The 17,009-nt window shown below is 49.6% G+C and overlaps 1 protein-coding gene across 1 annotated transcript in view; it reads right to left on the bottom strand.

Annotated features, from left to right (window-relative positions):
• Positions 1-4,448: 4,448 nt before the first annotated feature.
• The window catches only part of THOP1 (thimet oligopeptidase 1), a 41,648-nt gene continuing 29,087 nt past the window's right edge, over positions 4,449-17,009 (bottom strand). The window contains exons 9-13 of the mRNA XM_027853149.1: positions 15,664-15,865; positions 13,416-13,602; positions 12,804-12,932; positions 6,849-6,985; positions 4,449-5,358 (exon numbers count right to left, since the gene is read on the bottom strand). Of these exons, the coding sequence (XP_027708950.1) occupies positions 5,215-5,358; positions 6,849-6,985; positions 12,804-12,932; positions 13,416-13,602; positions 15,664-15,865 (799 nt within the window). The 3' untranslated portion in view covers positions 4,449-5,214. The remainder of the gene's footprint in view (positions 5,359-6,848; positions 6,986-12,803; positions 12,933-13,415; positions 13,603-15,663; positions 15,866-17,009) is intronic.

The raw sequence follows: 17,009 nt of genomic DNA, 5'->3' as shown, positions 1-17,009 counted from the left end.
AAAAAATTTTTTTTGACTGATAAGCCTGCAAAATCATATTGGGAGCAGGGGGGAACAGGTGTGGAAATAGCACGTATTTCCCAATCTTTCACTGATTTCCCCAAATAAGGGTACAAGGGAACCCCAGGCTCACATGTTAATGTGCTCACCCCACCCCCTGCTATGTGGGAAGGAAAAGTACCCCAAGCAGGAGGCTGAAACTTAAAGAAACACTGCTCCTATCCCAAAAGATCCTTTTAGAAATCATTTTTTATTAGCAATAAGTACTTTGCCAAAATGCAAGCAGCTTAACAAGCCAGTTTGACCTGAACCATTACAAAAATCTCAAAAGCACCATTCTTTGACAGAGGGAAAGGCAGGGGTTGGGGTGCAGACCGACACTTGACCCCCAAGAGAGGGTGGTAGGTGGGAAGAGGTCAACTGCCAGAGACGGATCCTTAAACCCCATAGCGCTTTCTGTAGACTGTGAGATCATTGAGGGCAGGGACTGTTGGGTAATTGTCTGTATCCCTAGCACATCTTGCACAGCAGATGCTTAATAACTGCTGAGTTGAATTAATAAGAGGACCTTTTGGGGGCAGTTGGAAGTCTACAGAGGGGCAAGTTTTCCCAGCCTTAGTATCACATTCTCCCTCTGTAAGTCGATTTTAGCTGTGTCCATAAAGTTGGTGCAGTCACGAGGCTCTGGAGGGTACATCGGGGCAGCTAGGCTTGTGGCTTCTGGTTATGGGCTGCTTCCTTTTCCCACCCCAGAATGACAGAATCCATTCAGCTTCAGTGCCGAGCCTGGTACCAGGCTTGCACGGGACAGTGAGGCAGTCATCAGAGAGGAAGTAGGTTCTGCCCAGTAGTTTGAGAAAGATAAAAGGAACAGAGACAAGGGAGAGGAGCCAGGCACCTTCCAGCCTGGCATTCCTGACCGTACCACGCGCCCGTTTCCTGACCAGGCAGCTGCTGCACCTGCGGCAAGGGGCACAGCGTGCTGCCACATTCTCTTGCTGACTTAGTGGAGGAGCACAGCCCGAATGAGACAGACTAGCGGTCTCTAGCCCTGCCGTGTCTACAGGCTGGGGTGAAGAAGATAAGATGGCAGACAATCCTTTCTCGAGGAGAGGGAGGCCTCTGGGGAGCCCAGGCTGTCCAGTGGTGACTCAGCGGCCTCACACCTGCATTAGGTATTTTAAGCCATCCCCAACTGAGCATGTGTTTCTCCTTTGGGATTTTGCTGAGTACCTGAGCTGGGCTTTCAGTACAGGCGATATACGTCAGGGCATGGAAAAAAAGCTTTTAAGATGCTGGAAGAGAAGGCTAAGAGAAATGAGGCCAGGGAGAGGCAGCAAAAGACCCTTTGTGAAGAGGTCCGGGCCCCTGGGCTTTGGAGAGGGGGTCACTGGAGAGAACACTGGGAAGATGGGGCCATATTCAGCTCCAGAGGCTCAAGTATCTCTAAGCACTAAGACACGAGCTCCTGAGGAATGAGCAATATGGGCACTGGGCTGGCTAGGCAAAGCAGGCAGGAATTCAAAACCCGTGACCTTTCCATATTCCTTAGCGTACCACAGGAGACACAGGGGTAGAGCAAGAGCTCCGTGCTGGGGGCACAGGGTGGGTTAGGTCACCGGGAAGGACACCACCCAAAATCAAGCCTTTGCTGCTTCCTTGAGGACTTTGTAGAAAAGGCGGCAGTAATTCTGGGGCTCAGTCATAACTTGGACAGATAATGCATTCTTTGCCCGCTTAATTAGACCACAGATTAAGGGGTGGAGGGACCGACCCTTAAAGATATAGTCCAATCTTATCATTTTGCAGATAAGGAAAACTGGTACAGGGAGGGGAAAGGACTTGTCCACGGTCGTATGAGTAACAGAGTCAGGATTCAAACCTAGTGATCTCCCCGTGACATGAGCTCTCAGGGCTCCGCCCCGTATACACGTGGCCTCTGGAAATGGCCCCCAGCTCATCGGCAGCTGGCTGGCAGGGTTCTAAAAGCAGCCAAGACCCTCAGATTCCTTGTTCGCTTCCCTGCTTGTGACTTTTGACATCTACATCATTAAAACTACAACAAAAACCAGCAGCCGGGCCAAAGGTTACAAGTCAGGAGAACCCACCGGCCTCCAGCCTTCCCTGAGGCCATGTGGCAGGGCAAAGATCAATCAGCTGCCTTGGGATGAATCAGAGGCCACTCACTCACTGCTGGGTCCCGTAGGGTCTGGCTGGCAGAAAGGATGGCAGCTGGACAGAGGAAGGGATAAGGACGATCTCATCTCCTGACACCAGTACAACCGCCCTGTGGAGTTGGTATTTTGGACCGGAGGATTGCAGACTTTACAGCACTCAGCTATGGCAGCCACAGAATCTAAAACTAAGCACCTCACTTTCCTGAGATAGCGAAAACACCAGGGAGACCAGATAGTGACCCTTCAGACCCACCCTTACTAGCTCTGGCTGAGGAAAATAAGGTATCTGTCCTCCTGGTCAAGAGCTTTAGGAAAGCCCAGTGCAAAATTAGGTACCACAGTCTCAAGGCCTGAGCACAAACCAGCCTCTAAATCGTTCCACCCTGGTTTAGGAGCTGGGTGTGAACCAGTGACAGACAAGGGGGCGGAAGAGCTGGGAAAGAGGGGCACAAGACCCCCACCCCCACACACGGGTCCCTGGCAGGGGAGGGGCAAACACTCCCTTCCTCTAGGCCTTCTTTGCCAGCCTGGAGAGCTCAGTACTTGCCTTTACCGGTAGATCGTGCTGTGGCTGACTGTGCTGTCAGCTGTTTCTCTGCTGGGGTCTGCTGAGACCAAACAAGAGGGATGCTTAAGCCAAGTCTGGAGGAGTCATGGGAGCTCCAAGCAACTGACTGAAAAACCCACAGTAAAGACAGGAAGGCACCATACTTCACTTTCGTAATCAAGAACAGGGGGCTTACTACTAAGGTATTCAGAAAAGAAATTTCTAATTTAAATCAAAAGATTAAATAAAGTCAGAGACTAAATCCCCCCATCTCTGGCTATTCCTTGGTAAGGGGGAGGGGAATAAAGAGATAGAAAGGGGGTGGATGGTTTTGTTTTTTTTTTAAAACAACAAGGCCAGAGGCAGCTAGGTGGCACAGTGGATAGAGCACCGGCCCTGGAGTCAGGAAGACCCAAGTTCAAATCCGACCTCAGATACTTAACACTCACTAGCTGCGTGACTCTGGGCAAGTCACTTAACCCCACTGCCGAGCCAAAACAAACAAACAAACAAACAAAAAACAAAAATAAAACAAGGCTTTGGCCTAGGTGCTACCAGAGTCAGCTAAAAGCTACCAGGCTCACAAAGGTGAGGGATTTATGGTGTCGTGCCTGAGGCTGATGATCTGGGATCATTATTAAAATGTAATCATCATTAATTGGTTCAGTTAAAGGCAGGAGGACACTTGGCTGCCAGGACCTGAACGTGACTTCTCCCTGAAGGGGTTTCTGCCAGAGGGGCCTCCCCGAGCAGGATGAGGATACAAGAGGGTGTGCCGAGAAGCAGACAGCTAAGACTTCTTCAAGGAACTAAGGCATTTGGATAGGAACATTCAATAGTCATTGATGTGGTGACCATTAGGATGGGGGGGAAGGGGGGAGAAGCTTTAAAGATCACCTACTCCAATGTGAGGCCCAGGAAAGTTGGCCCAAGGTCACACAGTGAGTCAGGGGAAGAGCTGGGATTTCTGCTGGTCCAGCTGCAAGACCAGGCGGAAGAGGGTGGGGAGAAAAGAGGGCACTCCGATGGCCTTCTGATGGAAATGGAGTTGGAGTGGCATGGTTGCCCTTCCTTAAACAAGGCCCTCCATCTCTTGGCTCCAGACCTTTTCTCGGGCTGTCTCCCTTGCCTGGAACACTCTTCTGCCTCATCTTTGCCTCCTGGCTTCCTTCAAGTCCCACCAAAAATTCCACCTTCTACACAAACTTTTCTCAGTCCCTCTTACTTTCAGGGCTTCCCTCCGTTGGGCATCTCCTGTTTATCCTGTCTGCAGCTTGTTTGGACCGAGTTGTTTGAATGGTGCCTCCCCCATTAGACTGTGAGCTCCTTGAGGGCAGGGTTTGTCTTAGGAATGTTGCCGTGATTTATCCGACCCCCACCAATTTAAAGCCTGTTCCCTTTTAAACAGATACTCCCTCCCAGTTCAAAGTCAAAGGCGCTGCATCTTCCTCAGCTTTTCCTGGGAGCCCTCTCTCTTCCTCTCTCTCTCCACTATCATACCCTCACAGCCCGAAAGCTGTGCTCCAGTCTGTGCTTGTCTTGTTCACGTGGGCTGAGAGGGTGAAGAGGGGCCAAGGGCAGGAAGCAGGCCTGCAGAATCTCTCCCGGGGGATGTAGAGAAAGTCTGCTGGGGTAAAAGAGGGGAGTCACTTAGGCCAAGCTCTTTCCAAACCCCTTCTCCTGGAGAGCTCCAACCTGACCCCACTTACTGAACAGGTTATCGATAAGCTTTCTCTAGGGTTTATTATGTGAGCCAGGCATTAAACACACGCTGAGATGCTGGCCTCAGAATCCCAGAGTAAAGGGTGTACAAAGCTCAGGGTGAACTTTCTAAGGCCCCTGGGTTCCAGTTAGGAGAACAAATCACTCGTTTCACTCACCAGCTACCGCACACATGCACACACAACACACTCACCCCAGCCGTCAATTCCCTGAGGTCTAATCAATCTTCCACCAAAACAGTGTCTGATAAAACCATTCCCGAAAGACTAAATCACAATTTCTGCCATAACAACCAATGTTAAACTAAACCATTTCAAGGTAGAAGGAGGGAGGGAGGGAGGGAGGCAGAGGACAGACTCCCTCTTTCACTCCACTTTAAAAAAGAAGATTACAGTTATAGTTTCAGGAGAGAACCTGATCTTGGTTACCGTGGGATGGGATGGACAAGGGGAAAAAAAAGTATCAGGCCATACGGCCAACACAAGAACTCTCCAAACACCTTAATGTGACTGAGCAAAGACCCTAAAGAAAGGGACGGGAAGGTTTCAAAGGAGAAAGCCAAACAGGGCGGATGTGGGACAGGGTGTTGAGACACCCCTTCATCCCACCCCCGTCTGGGAGAGTCCCTCTGCTCTCTCTCTGTTGGGAGTTTAAGGCAACAGGGAGGCCAGCAGAAGTTATGTCCACACTTGCTCAGTCCTGAAGAACGGAGATACGCGAAAGAGCTCCCGTGCCCCCGAGGCTGGCCCATCAGCAGGCAGAAGGCAGTCAGCTGCTGTCCGGCACCTTCAGGCCCTTGCTCAGGAGGAAGGCGTCTTGCTTGGGCTCCCGGCCGAGGAACTGCTGCAGCATGCTGATAGCGTCGACAGAGCCGCCGGGCTTCAGGATGCAGGTCCTGTAGTCCATGCCAACCTGCAGGAGGGATGAGGAACACAGTGTGGAGAGAGATGGTGGGCTGCAGAGGTCATCTAACGCTCCCCCCTCCCCTGACCTGGGATACCCTGGGCGGTAATGGGAGGCACAGAACCCAGACAGGGAGCGGACAGTGCACCGTCTCTGCCCATCAGCCGAGGCCTTCAAAAAGAGGCTATGAAGATGATTCCTACTCAGGAATGGGCTGAACCAAATGATCTCGGAGGCCCCTTCCTATGCTGACACTCAACAAAAATCTCTAGCTCAGCTCTCCAGCATAAGATCCTAAAGCTGGAAGGAATCTGAAGAGACAACCTAGTCCAGGCCCAGTTTTCAGGCAAGTATAATATGATTATTCATTTTACAGAAGAGTAAAAAGACCCAGAGAAATGAGGCACCATCTGTGGCCCTGGGCAAGTTATTTAACCCCCAAGAACATAAAGGAGTCTGGATCAGGCTGGTGGTGAGAGCATTCTAATTGAGGAGGAAACTGAGGTATAACTGAGCACCTCTGGTCACCCCTCGAACACTGCTGGATCCCAGGAGTCACGGCTCTCCAATTCTCACAAACATTCCCTAGCCTCAGGCATCTGAACTGACACCAATTAGGGACTTATCCTGGCCAATCATAGGTACTCGAGCGGTGAATATCCCTGCTTCAAAGGGGACGGCTCCCAGCCATTCTCCTATCACCAGACACAACCAGTGTGCCCTGGCCACCAGCAGCCCACACTGACAGAATGGCGGCTCTAAGGGGGTGGGGAGGATATACAGGGAGAAAGTGAAAGAAAGCCCTGGGTACCAGCAGGGGAAAGGAAGATCTGGGCAGAAGGCCAAAGTGGGTGTCACTGGAGAGCTGGGAGGCAAGGAAAGCGGACATCCAAGTGGGAAGTGAGAAGCTCACCACAATCAAACAGAGACTAATTCAAAACACTCTCAGAATCTCAGTGGGTGGAAGCCTGGCCAAATACCCCTAGTCAGTGGTCATCAAATCCCATCTTGAGGAGCCCAGGAATGGGGAGCCCATGACATTTGGACAGCCCTCATCGTTAGGATGGGTTTTCTTTACATGGAGCCCAGCTCCACCTCTCTACGACCGTCCCACATTGCCGTAGGCCAAGAAAGGTAAGTCTAACCGTTTTTAGATCAGAAGGGCTCCAAGAGGGAAGGAGAGCCTACAGCCCTGCCCTGCAAAGCTGGGGAAGGTAGGAGAGGCTGATTTCTCCCAGCAGTGGAAGAGACTTTGCTGAGAGAAGAAACCCAGGCTCAGGTGGGCTAACAAAAGGTGCACTCGGAGGTCTTTCTTTGGGATTATACAAAGCTGGGCCTGCATGGATCTTTAGGGGGCACCCTGGGAGGCAGAGGGAGAGGGCAGTAGATGAGGGTTCTCCAGAGACACCACTTCTCTCTGCCTATTGATGGGATTGAAGGGGACCAAGTGGACTGGAAGAGAATCAGCAGAAACCAGTCCCATGAATGAGACGTTTTACCTTAGAGTTGAGGACCCCTTCCATTTTGAAGCGTGTGTGGAACATGTCCATGGAGTATACCTCACTCCAGAGGTAGCCATAGTACTGGGCGTCATAGCCTCCTGCCAGGTGACCAAAAGTGGCTGGCATGTTAGTACCTGGAGAGCAAACACAGAGTGAGGGGAAGACCTCAAGTTCTCCCCTTTCCTTGAAGTACTGAAATCTCCACAAACTCCTACTGTGTGCATAGCACTGTGCTGAGCCCTGGGGAAGACACTTCAGGGAGCTGGGACGTCTGCGGCATCAGCTTTTCTCCCAGTGACACCAATCCCAACTAAGAAGTGGCTCTCCAGGAGCCTCACCTCAGGGCCATCAGAGTGCCGAGGCTCTCTGAGAACCGCTGGACTGGCCCTCTCTCTGTCAGACCCACAAAGTTTCCTCCACACCAAGAGGAAGCACCAGAGCAGGACTCCAGTGGAGTCAGTAATTCATCATTCTGAGAAACAGGGCAGAGATATCAACAAATAACTAAAATATAAGGTGACAGAGAAGTTCAGGAGTGGGACAAACCAAGTGCAGGAAGGATCACTATAAACTGTGTGTAGTGGGGCTCATGGATTGATGGCCTTCGACTTGGGGAGTAGCAGGAAAAGGCCAGAGATGTAAGGTGATGCCAAAGTAGCTCTCTCTGTGGGCCTTCCTGCACAACTCCTTTTCCTTGTGAGGAATCCCTAGGTTACCTCCTTACCATCTCAGCTGAACACTCCACCAAAGGAAGGCAAACCATTTGTGCCAATGGATCAACTACAAATTTCTGTTCTCTAATCTTCACTGGGCCCTCACTGTTGTACGGCAATCCTTTCATTCTGGCCTGATTGACTCTCTTGCACTCCACAAAGCAGCTGCTCTAAACCTTCTCCCCCCCCCCCCCCCCCCCCCCCCCCCGCTTCCTTAGGAGAGCACCTCATTTCCTGCTTCACTAAGAAAAGAGGCCACCATGAACTCTGATTAATCAGAATGACCAGCTGTAGTCCCGGAGAAATGATGATGAAATACTTTCTTCCTCTTGGTAGGGAGAGGTAAGGGACTATTGTGGGGTGGTTTGTTTACCTTTTTTCTGGTTGCTAGGGAAGGTTTCAATTGGGGGTGGGGTAGCTTAGGAAATGACTGACAGCAGAATAAAAAGCTTAAATATTACTTAACAATCATTACTTAAAAAAAAAAAAAAAAGAAAAAAGTTGTCAAACAAGCAGTTGTGAGCTCCTTCCTCCCACACTTTAAAACCCCTCTTCATTATCCTCTCCTTGGCTCTTCTCCCAAAGGGAATTTGCCCTTGCCTCTATAGACTTTTCCATCTGTGCCCTTAATCTCGTCTCTTCCAGGAAAGACGACCTCTTCCATCCCCCTTTCCTCTCACTCTTTCATCAGCCTCTCCTTTTCTCCTGGAGTCTTTCTTGCCGCTTACAAACATATCCAAGTCTCCCCATCCCTAAAAAAAGCGTTCATTCACTATACCGCCAAGCCGTCATCCTGTATGTGCCCCCTCAACTCCTAGAATGGCCGTCGATCCTCATTAGCCTCACCTCCTCTGCTCCCACTCAGTCTCACTCTCTTGCAGTCTGGCTTTTGACCTCAACCATTTGACTAAAGCTGCTCGATCCAAGATTACTAATGATCTTAAAAAATAAGTAGTATTTTTGTTCTTAAAAGATCATCATCACTTCCCAAAAACTCATTCCCTCCTTCCAAAAAAATAAATAAAAGAACCTTCCCCTGTAAGAAAGAAGTGGAGGTAAGCAAAACAAATGAACCCACTGGGCATGTCGGACAACAGCGGCCTCGTGGGGCACCTGTCTTCCATCACTCCACCAGCAGCCAGACTCCAATCAATGGGCACCCACTCGGTTTCCAGGCTTCACTAAGACATGGAGTACCGCTATTAATGTTTAGGATACAATGGACTTCGGTGTTTGGCTTTGACTTCCCTAGGGTAGGTACGTGCCCAGTATCTGCATAATTGTGTTATTTTCCGGAACAGCTAGATTCCTTCACAACTCCACCAACAGCGAATTCGGGTGTCTGTCATCCTACAAGCCTGTCAGGACCAAGCTTTCGCATTGAGGTAAGGTGAAACCCTAGAGTTGTTTTAATTGTATTTCTCTTAATGGTGACTTCAAGCATGTTTTCATGTGATTATAATTTATAAATCTTCTTTTAAAAACCGTTGTTTCGGGGCAGCTAGGTGGCACAGTCGATAGAGCACCGGCCCTGGAATCAGGAGGACCTGAGTTCAAATCCAGCCTCAGACACATAACACTTACTAGCTGTGTGACTCTGGGCAAGTCACTTAACCCCCTTACCTAGCCAAAAAAACAAAACAAAACAAAACAAAAAGTTGTTTCCCAGGAGAACAATGTAAAGACAAAAAAAACACTTCTTTGAAAGATTTAAAAACTTTGATTGATGCCATGACCAACCACAATTCCAGAGGACCCCTAGCGAAACCTACTCCCTGCCTCCTGACTAAGATGCAAAATGAGACACATTTTTCTGGACACGGCCAAAGAGAGGATTGGTTGTACTTAATCATACAAAAGTTTTGTGTTTTTGTTTTTTCTTTTTTTCCTGGGGGTTAGGGAGAAGGGAGAGAAAACAGATTTTTGTTAACTGGGAAAAAAATGTAATTAAAAAAGCAACTGGTCATTTCTATCCTTTGTCTAGTCCCCCTTGCTGGATATCTCCATGTGGATGTTCCATAGGTATCTGAAACAAACTCATTATTCCTTCTACTAACCCCATCCCGCCTAACTTCCCTATTCTGTTAAGAACCCACCATCCCTCTCCTTACCATCCCCCTATTTCCAATCAGTTTTCAGGCCTTATCAATTCTGTCTCCACACCCCTTCCATCGAGGATGACAGAATCTTCATACAGGCTGTCACAGGACCACGGATTTAAGGACTGGAATGAGCCACTGAAGTCAACTTATAGATGAGCAAATTCATACCCAGAGAGGTTCTGCCCAAAGTCGAACAGGGACTACATGGCAGAGGGGATTCAAACTCATATCCTCCCCCGCTCGTGACTCGCCCCCCCCATTTTAGGCCCTCATCATCTCTCACCTGAACTAGTGTAATAACCTCCTCATTCACCTCTAACCCATCCTCTACACCGCTGCCATGTTAACATGTGCCAAGTACAAATCTGACCAGCTCCAAAATCTTTAGTGGTTCTTCACTGCCTCTAGCAGAAAATACTCATTCCTCTTGGGGCATTTAAAGGCCTGGCCCCAAACTAGCTTTTCCACCTGAGCTTACGTTATTCTCCATCACGAATCGAATGTATCAGCCAATCTGTTCCCCCTGGTACCTGAAATCTTTTCCTTCTTCATCTCCACCTCTTAGAACCCCTGGCTTCCTTCACACCTGCTCCAACGCCGCTTCCCTTAAGAGGCCTTCTCAACTGCCCCAGTTGTTAGTGCCCCTCCCCCTAAATTCCTTTATATTTATTTGTCTTTACTTATCTGAATTCATGCTCTTGTCCTCAGCAGAATCTAAGCTTCTTGAGGGCAGGGACCATTTAGTTTCTATGTATCACCAGTGCCTGACCCATAACAGGCATGTAATAAATGCTTAATTGAATTAATACGGATCATGAAAGAGACCGTGAGAATCATCCAAGTGCAATGCCTGTTCCCATTTTACAGAAGAAACTGAGGTCCAAAGACAAGAGACTTGTCCTAGGTCACAAAGGTGGTAAAGAAGCAAGCTAATATTTGAAATCAGATCAACTGACATTAAGCCTAAGTGTTTTTCTGCCACATTTCTCTGCCACTCCCTGACTGGTATCCAGGCTGACTTTTCTCCGCCCTGTCCCTAGCCAGGGATGACGATCCCCACTGTGATGGCTCCACTGCTCTCCCTGGCTCTGTGCTGCCACCTGGCGGTCACTAGCAGGGCTACTGCGCTGTACTGAACACTCTCTCCTGGGGTGCTGGTCTGTACCGATGCTGGTTTTTGGCACCACAGTCATTTCCGGGGATTTGTGCCAGCCCCCCTTCCCCCGCCTCCACCATCACCCCACCCTAACAGTGACTGCCTCTGTCAAATCCAGTACCTACCTAGCCTCCCTCTCCAGGGACCCCTCCCCTCTGGGTCATTTTTTCAATTGCTCTGGATCCAATATTGGTCACTGTGTCAGTGCTTACATTCACATAACTGTAGCCACCACGGATAGGGAGGAGAGGATGAGGGGCAGGGTGGTGTGATGGGCAGAATCTCGGATCGGGGCTCAAGCCCTGCTCTGGACACTTACTCGCCACGGGGCCCACTCGCTACACTCACTTACCCATCTCTCTTCCCCACCTTCTTCACCTATAAGGTGAGGGTAGATAACGGCAGCATTTCTCTCAGACGCTGTGAGACGCAGGGCCATCGTGTATGTCAAAGTGCCCGTGAGGTCGCCAGCTTGCGCTGCCCTCGCGGGGCTACCTCCTCCACTCTGTTTCAGTTCAGACAAGCCTGTCCAAGTTTCTCTGAATTCCTCTGACTAGCGCGCTGACGTTCCCATAGTACAGTCTGTGGGCCACGGGCACACCTTTGGCTTTGGGTGTTCTGCTTCTCTGGTGCCATTTTATTGGGCTGGGGGATTCGGAACTCCTCTGAAATGAGGCCCAGAGGCATTGAGTGACTTGCCCCAAAGTCACACAACCAGTAAGTTGTGGAGGCAAGACGTGAACCCAGGACTCATATGAGACCAAACACCGTGTCCTTTCATCACTCCACAGATTACTCCCCCAGCATCCAGCGCGGGACAGTCTGGAACACAGCAAGTGCTCTGCAGATTGAGTGGTCTCTCATGAGCTGATCCAAGCTTCATCTCCAGAAGCTTTTGGCCTGATGAATCCCCTTGGTGATGTGCCCATTCCCTAAGTCAGGGGTCAAGGCCACATGTGGCCCTCTAGGTCCTGGGATATGACCTTTTAAATGAGTCCAAGTTGTACAGAACAGATCTGTTCTGGGAAGTCTGGATTCAGTCAAAGGGCTGCATGTGAGGACCTAGAGGGCCACATGTGGCCTGGACGCCACAGGTTCCCCACCCCTGCCCTGAGTCCTGTCTAGACTCAAATCTAATCGTCTCAACTCCCAGTCTACTGTTCTTCCTGTCGTGCCATGACATCTCCAACCAGCCTAGCAATCTGTCGGACAATGTCAGCAAGGGAGAGTTTGGGGAGGGGGTGCCAGCTACACTGCCTTCTGACATTTTTTAACATTTAAGGAAAAAAGAGGCTAGAACAAGATGCCCCTCACTCCATGAGACTATGATGGACACAGCTGGGCAAACGGGAAGTCAGAGGATGGCTCTGCTCTGGCTTTGCATTTTCCTGGTTTTTCTCATGCTCGGGTTAGTCTCCAAGCTGTGCCCGTGTTCCAGCTTCAGTGTCAGCAGAGGAGAGATACAGTGCTTGTGTCTGAAGCTGGAAGACGTAGGCGGCAGACCTGCTCTGTCAACTGCAACATGCATAAACCTGGGCATGTCCCTTCTCCTTCCAGGGCCTCAGTTTCCTCATCTGTAAAACGAGTGTGCTCAGACTACAGACCATCTCTATAATCTCCTTCTAGCTCTGACAATCCACGTTCTAAGTAAAGAGATAGTCCATGTTCTAAAGTTCTTCTCTAACTCTGAGGTTCTAGGATTCTAGACTCCTGCCTCCCTCAGCTACTCTGACCCAAAATGAAGTCTACAATGCTCCTTTTCTGTGCTCTCCAATGGAGAGGTGCTTGCTTCCTCTCCAATTTAATTTCTGGATAATGCCTCCATCTGGGAGTGACATCCATGCCCTACTACGGAAGCGTCACCCAGGAATTTCTGTAAACTCTTTTGGACCCTGGTTCTAACCGTGGCCCATATCAGTCCTGAGGGGCAACTGGTGAAGTAGCCAACTCTGGTGAGCTCACGGCAGTCAGGGGCTAGTACCTGGAGTGGCTGGAATCCCTAAGATCTCCTGGCACAGACGGGAGTACTCCTCAGCTGGGTCTGCTTTTGTCTGCGTATGCAGGGCCTGGTCCACCTTGGCGAGGACAATCTGACGCAGGTTGAAGAGACCTGTTCGGGAGAAAATACCAACTCATGAAATACTGTGGGGCCACCAAGTGCCTCCTTAATAACCTTAGCAGGTCCCTCCATGACTGCCACCTTAGAAACCTTCAGCATTCCCTCCAGAGCGTTTGCCCTGAAGCCGCTCCTGGTTTGGCACGTGCCACCTCCAGCTTAAGAAGAATCCACTGGCTTTTTGATATTATAAGTAGCACTTCAAACATCGACTTATTTATTGCCTTTGGATCACACTGTTCCTTTGAGGAAATCACAGGCAACGTGCTGTAGGCAAAGAAACATGGACTTGGAGCCAGCTCCCCAAGGTTCCAGACTCAGTCCTGCCATGAGCCTGACACTGGCTTAGTCCCTTCTCTTCTCAGAGGTTTGCATAAGAGGGTCCCTCTTCTTAACGAACTTAAAAGTCTACTACGTTCCACAGCCCTCGCGCCCACACAAGCATGCAAGTAGAACGGGGACGGCCGAACACCAAACCTGTATTTGCCTGACGGGACTGAATGAGTTTCTCCAGCAGCTCCTGGGGGATGGGCTCTCCTGTCTTGTAGTGCTGGGACATGCGCTTCAGAGGCTCTTTCTCCCACACCCAATTTTCCAGCATCTGTGACGGTGCTTCTACAAAGTCTCGCTCCACATGGGTCCCACTGAACATGGCAAACTCTGCCTGTGAATATGGGCACAAGGTAAGGACCATGGACTGCTGTGTTCTTCTGCCCCGGTCAAGGAAATCTCCGCATTCTATTGTCTACTTCTCCTTCTGCATGGACCTTACTGAAGCCCTTGGGAGGTTAAGTCTCTGCCATCTATGGTCCCCAACTTTACCCATGGGAGGAATGTCAACAATGGGGACAAATGAGCTTTTAGGAGGTGTGTGGTATCAATCTGGGGAATACTGTCCATTTGGCACTATTCCCAAAATTTCCTTAGATTACAATATACCTGTAAGTGTTTAGGACACAGTGCTTTACGGTCTTTCTATACACATGCCAATTGTCTAGTCCAGGGGTCCAAATTCAGTGAGCTAAGAATGTTTTTTTTACATCTTAAAATAAATTTTAATTGTATTTAAAAACGTAAAAACCACTATGAGCTTATGGGCCACACAGAAACAGGCCGTGGGCCAGATTTGGCCCTCAGGTTGTAGTTTGTGGAGCCCTGAGCCAGCCATTTACTTTCCATTCAAAACCCTTTTTCCAGACACCCACGTTTCTCAAATTGTTCTGGACTAAGAGTCATCAGAGCCTGCAATGTGACCCTGAAGAACTCACTAACCGCCATGTTGTCCGTTTCCTCAACAGTAAAACCAGGGGCTGACTAAGAGTCCCTAAGGCAGGTTCTGCTGCTAAGTCAAGAGACTTGGATTCTAGGCTTAGAAAGGCTCTTGAGACTCAGTTTCCTTGGCTGGAAAGCTGGGAGAACTCAGATCGCTAAGATCCCATTCTCTGCCCAATTGTAGCTCCACCACAACTTTACCCATCTCCCCTTCATTTAAAAACTCCACACCATCTACTACAGAATGGCAGGGGAGACGTCTCACTGCCTGCACTGTTCTGGCTCAGGGTCCCCTTGGCCTGACCTCTCCCCGCACGGGCTCAGCTACCTGGCTGAACTAGTCTTAGCTCAGGAGACCCTCGATTCACCATCCCAACGCCAGTCTTGCTGCTGGCACGTTAGGCCTCAGCCTCCTGCCTGGGTTCTGTCCTCCTGTTCTCTAGTCTCTGATGCCTGACTGACCTACTGGGATTGACCCTGGGTCCACATAAACCTATGGTATCTGCCTGCTTGCTCCTCTGATGTTATCCCAGTAACTGAACTATCAGAGCAACACCCCACCACATCCTAATGAAGGTGCCAACCTCTCCCTTCCTATGGCAACCTGCTGACAGCACATAAAAGAAAGCCTGCAGCTGAGATTCTTAAAATCTAGCCAAGGCTCAGATTCCTAAAATCTAGCCACTGCTTAGATTCTTGTAATCGAGCCACTGCTTACCCATGTGCAGACTCCTTAAGAGTTTGCCCAATATGACGGATGTTCTAATAAACCTTGTCTTTGGCTGGGAAAAAAAAAAAAGGGGCAGCTAGGTGGTGCAGTAGATAGAACTCTGGCCCTGGAGTCAGGAGGACCTGAGTTCAAATCTGACTTCAGATACATAACACTTACTAGCTGTGTGACCCTGGGCACTTAACCCTATTGCCTCATAAAAAAAAAAATTAATAAAAAAGAAAGCCTGCATTTCATGTGTTCTCAGTCCTGGCTTTTACGCTACAACTACGAAGCCGAGTCTGTTGGAAGAAGGGAAAGCAAGGGAGCTAAGTGGTAGACCGACGAGGACTCTGGGGAGACGGGTTACCAGGGAGGCTGTCCCTGGGAAAAGTTTTCTGAACTGAGCTGTGCTGCCAGTGGCTTGATGTCTTTGTCACTTTGTCATTCACTAAAGGACATGACAGGCCCACGACCAAGGGGACTCCAGAATCATGACTGTGTCACAAGGTCACGAAACACTACATCCTTGACAATACTTCCAAGCTCTTCTCAGAGTCTGGGGTCACCAAACCCTGGCGGTCAGTGGCTGCAGGGTCCAGAGAGCTAGCCTCTCTACACTTGACCCCTGGCTTGCACACACCAGTCACACCCCCCCTTCACCCTGATTCTGAGCCTGGAGTCCTCCTGGTCACAGGACTGTCGCGCTGCCATGCGCGCATCTCTGTGGAACGTCACCCTTACCTGAGAACAGAGCTGGTGCATCACATGCCCAAACTCGTGGAAGTACGTCTCCACCTCATCATGCTGCAGCAGGGAGGGGGCATCAGGAGTAGGTTTGGTGAAGTTGGCCACCATGGCTGCAATGGAGATCTGCCGACTGCCATCCTTGAGGAAGCAGCCAGGTTGTAGGCCAAAGCAGGCTGCGTGACCGTACTTCCCTTCCCTATAGACAGGGGAGGAAAATGAGTCAAGGTCCAGGCTTCGGGATCCAGGGTGGGAAGAATCTCCCTCAAAAGGCTTGGTCACCCACCAGGACTCAAAGAGAAACGACATATTATGGGGGAAGAGAACAGCTGACTAAGAGTCAGACAGACCTGCTGCCTTGCCCTAGCGCTTTTCCTCATTGCATGACCATGGGCAAGTCAGTCCCCCTCTACTCTTCAGTTTCCTTATCTGTAAATCAAACTAGAAGAAAATGCTTAACTGCTAGAATCATAAAATCTTAAAGACAATAGAGTGAGGAGCCAAATATAGTAAGGGATAAATATAAAGTCATGTATAACCAGATGGCTCAATGGATAGACTGCAGGGCCCCAAATCAGGAAGACCCGAGTTCAATAACACAAACAGAGTGGGGAAGTAACTAAATACAAAATTCAGGCTAGGGAAAAAAAAAAGACCTGAAAGTTTTAGTGAACCGCAAGCACACTGCCTGCCACCATGTGACCTGGCTGGCATGGAAGCTCACGTGACCTCTCAAGCCACCTTAAAAGGAACCTAGCACCAGAATGAACTCATGATGTTAACTGCCCCCCCCACAATATCCCTTCCTGGGGCCAGACATGGACGCAGCCAAGACGGAATAAAACCCTGTCATACAAAGAACCATGGAAGGAACTGGGGATGCTCAGTTAGGAAGGAGATGTGTTAGGGGGAATATCCTCACTTCCACCAAATATCTCATGGACTGTCAGATGGAAAGGGGATTAGTTGTTTTGCCTGGTCAGAGAAGGAGTGATAAGGGGAAGCAAATCTGGATTCACTGAGAGAAGACCTCCCAAATATCAGACCTGCCTAATTAGGGATATAATGACCTTCCTGTCACTGGAGGCCTTCATGAAGAGGATGGAGCTCACTCTTCAGGGATGCTGTAAAGGAGAATTTAACCTTCTAAATCCAAGGACATGAGGACATGCGGAAGGTCACAGAGGCAGTAAGTGGCAGAATTAGAACTGAAACCCCATTTCTCGTCTCCTGAGTCCTTCCCATAATACCACCTTGCCTCCCCGAGGCTTAGTGGGCTAGCAGGGAAAACATTTCCAAATTTCTTCCTGCTTTTCGAAATGGAAACTCCATCGACACCACAC

The sequence above is a fragment of the Vombatus ursinus genome, unplaced genomic scaffold, assembly GCF_900497805.2.
Source record: "Vombatus ursinus unplaced genomic scaffold, bare-nosed wombat genome assembly UNPS02009918.1, whole genome shotgun sequence".
Lineage (NCBI taxonomy): Eukaryota > Metazoa > Chordata > Mammalia > Diprotodontia > Vombatidae > Vombatus > Vombatus ursinus.
The sequence above is the reverse complement of the archived record's forward strand: the minus strand, read 5'-3'. Positions and strand labels throughout refer to the sequence as shown.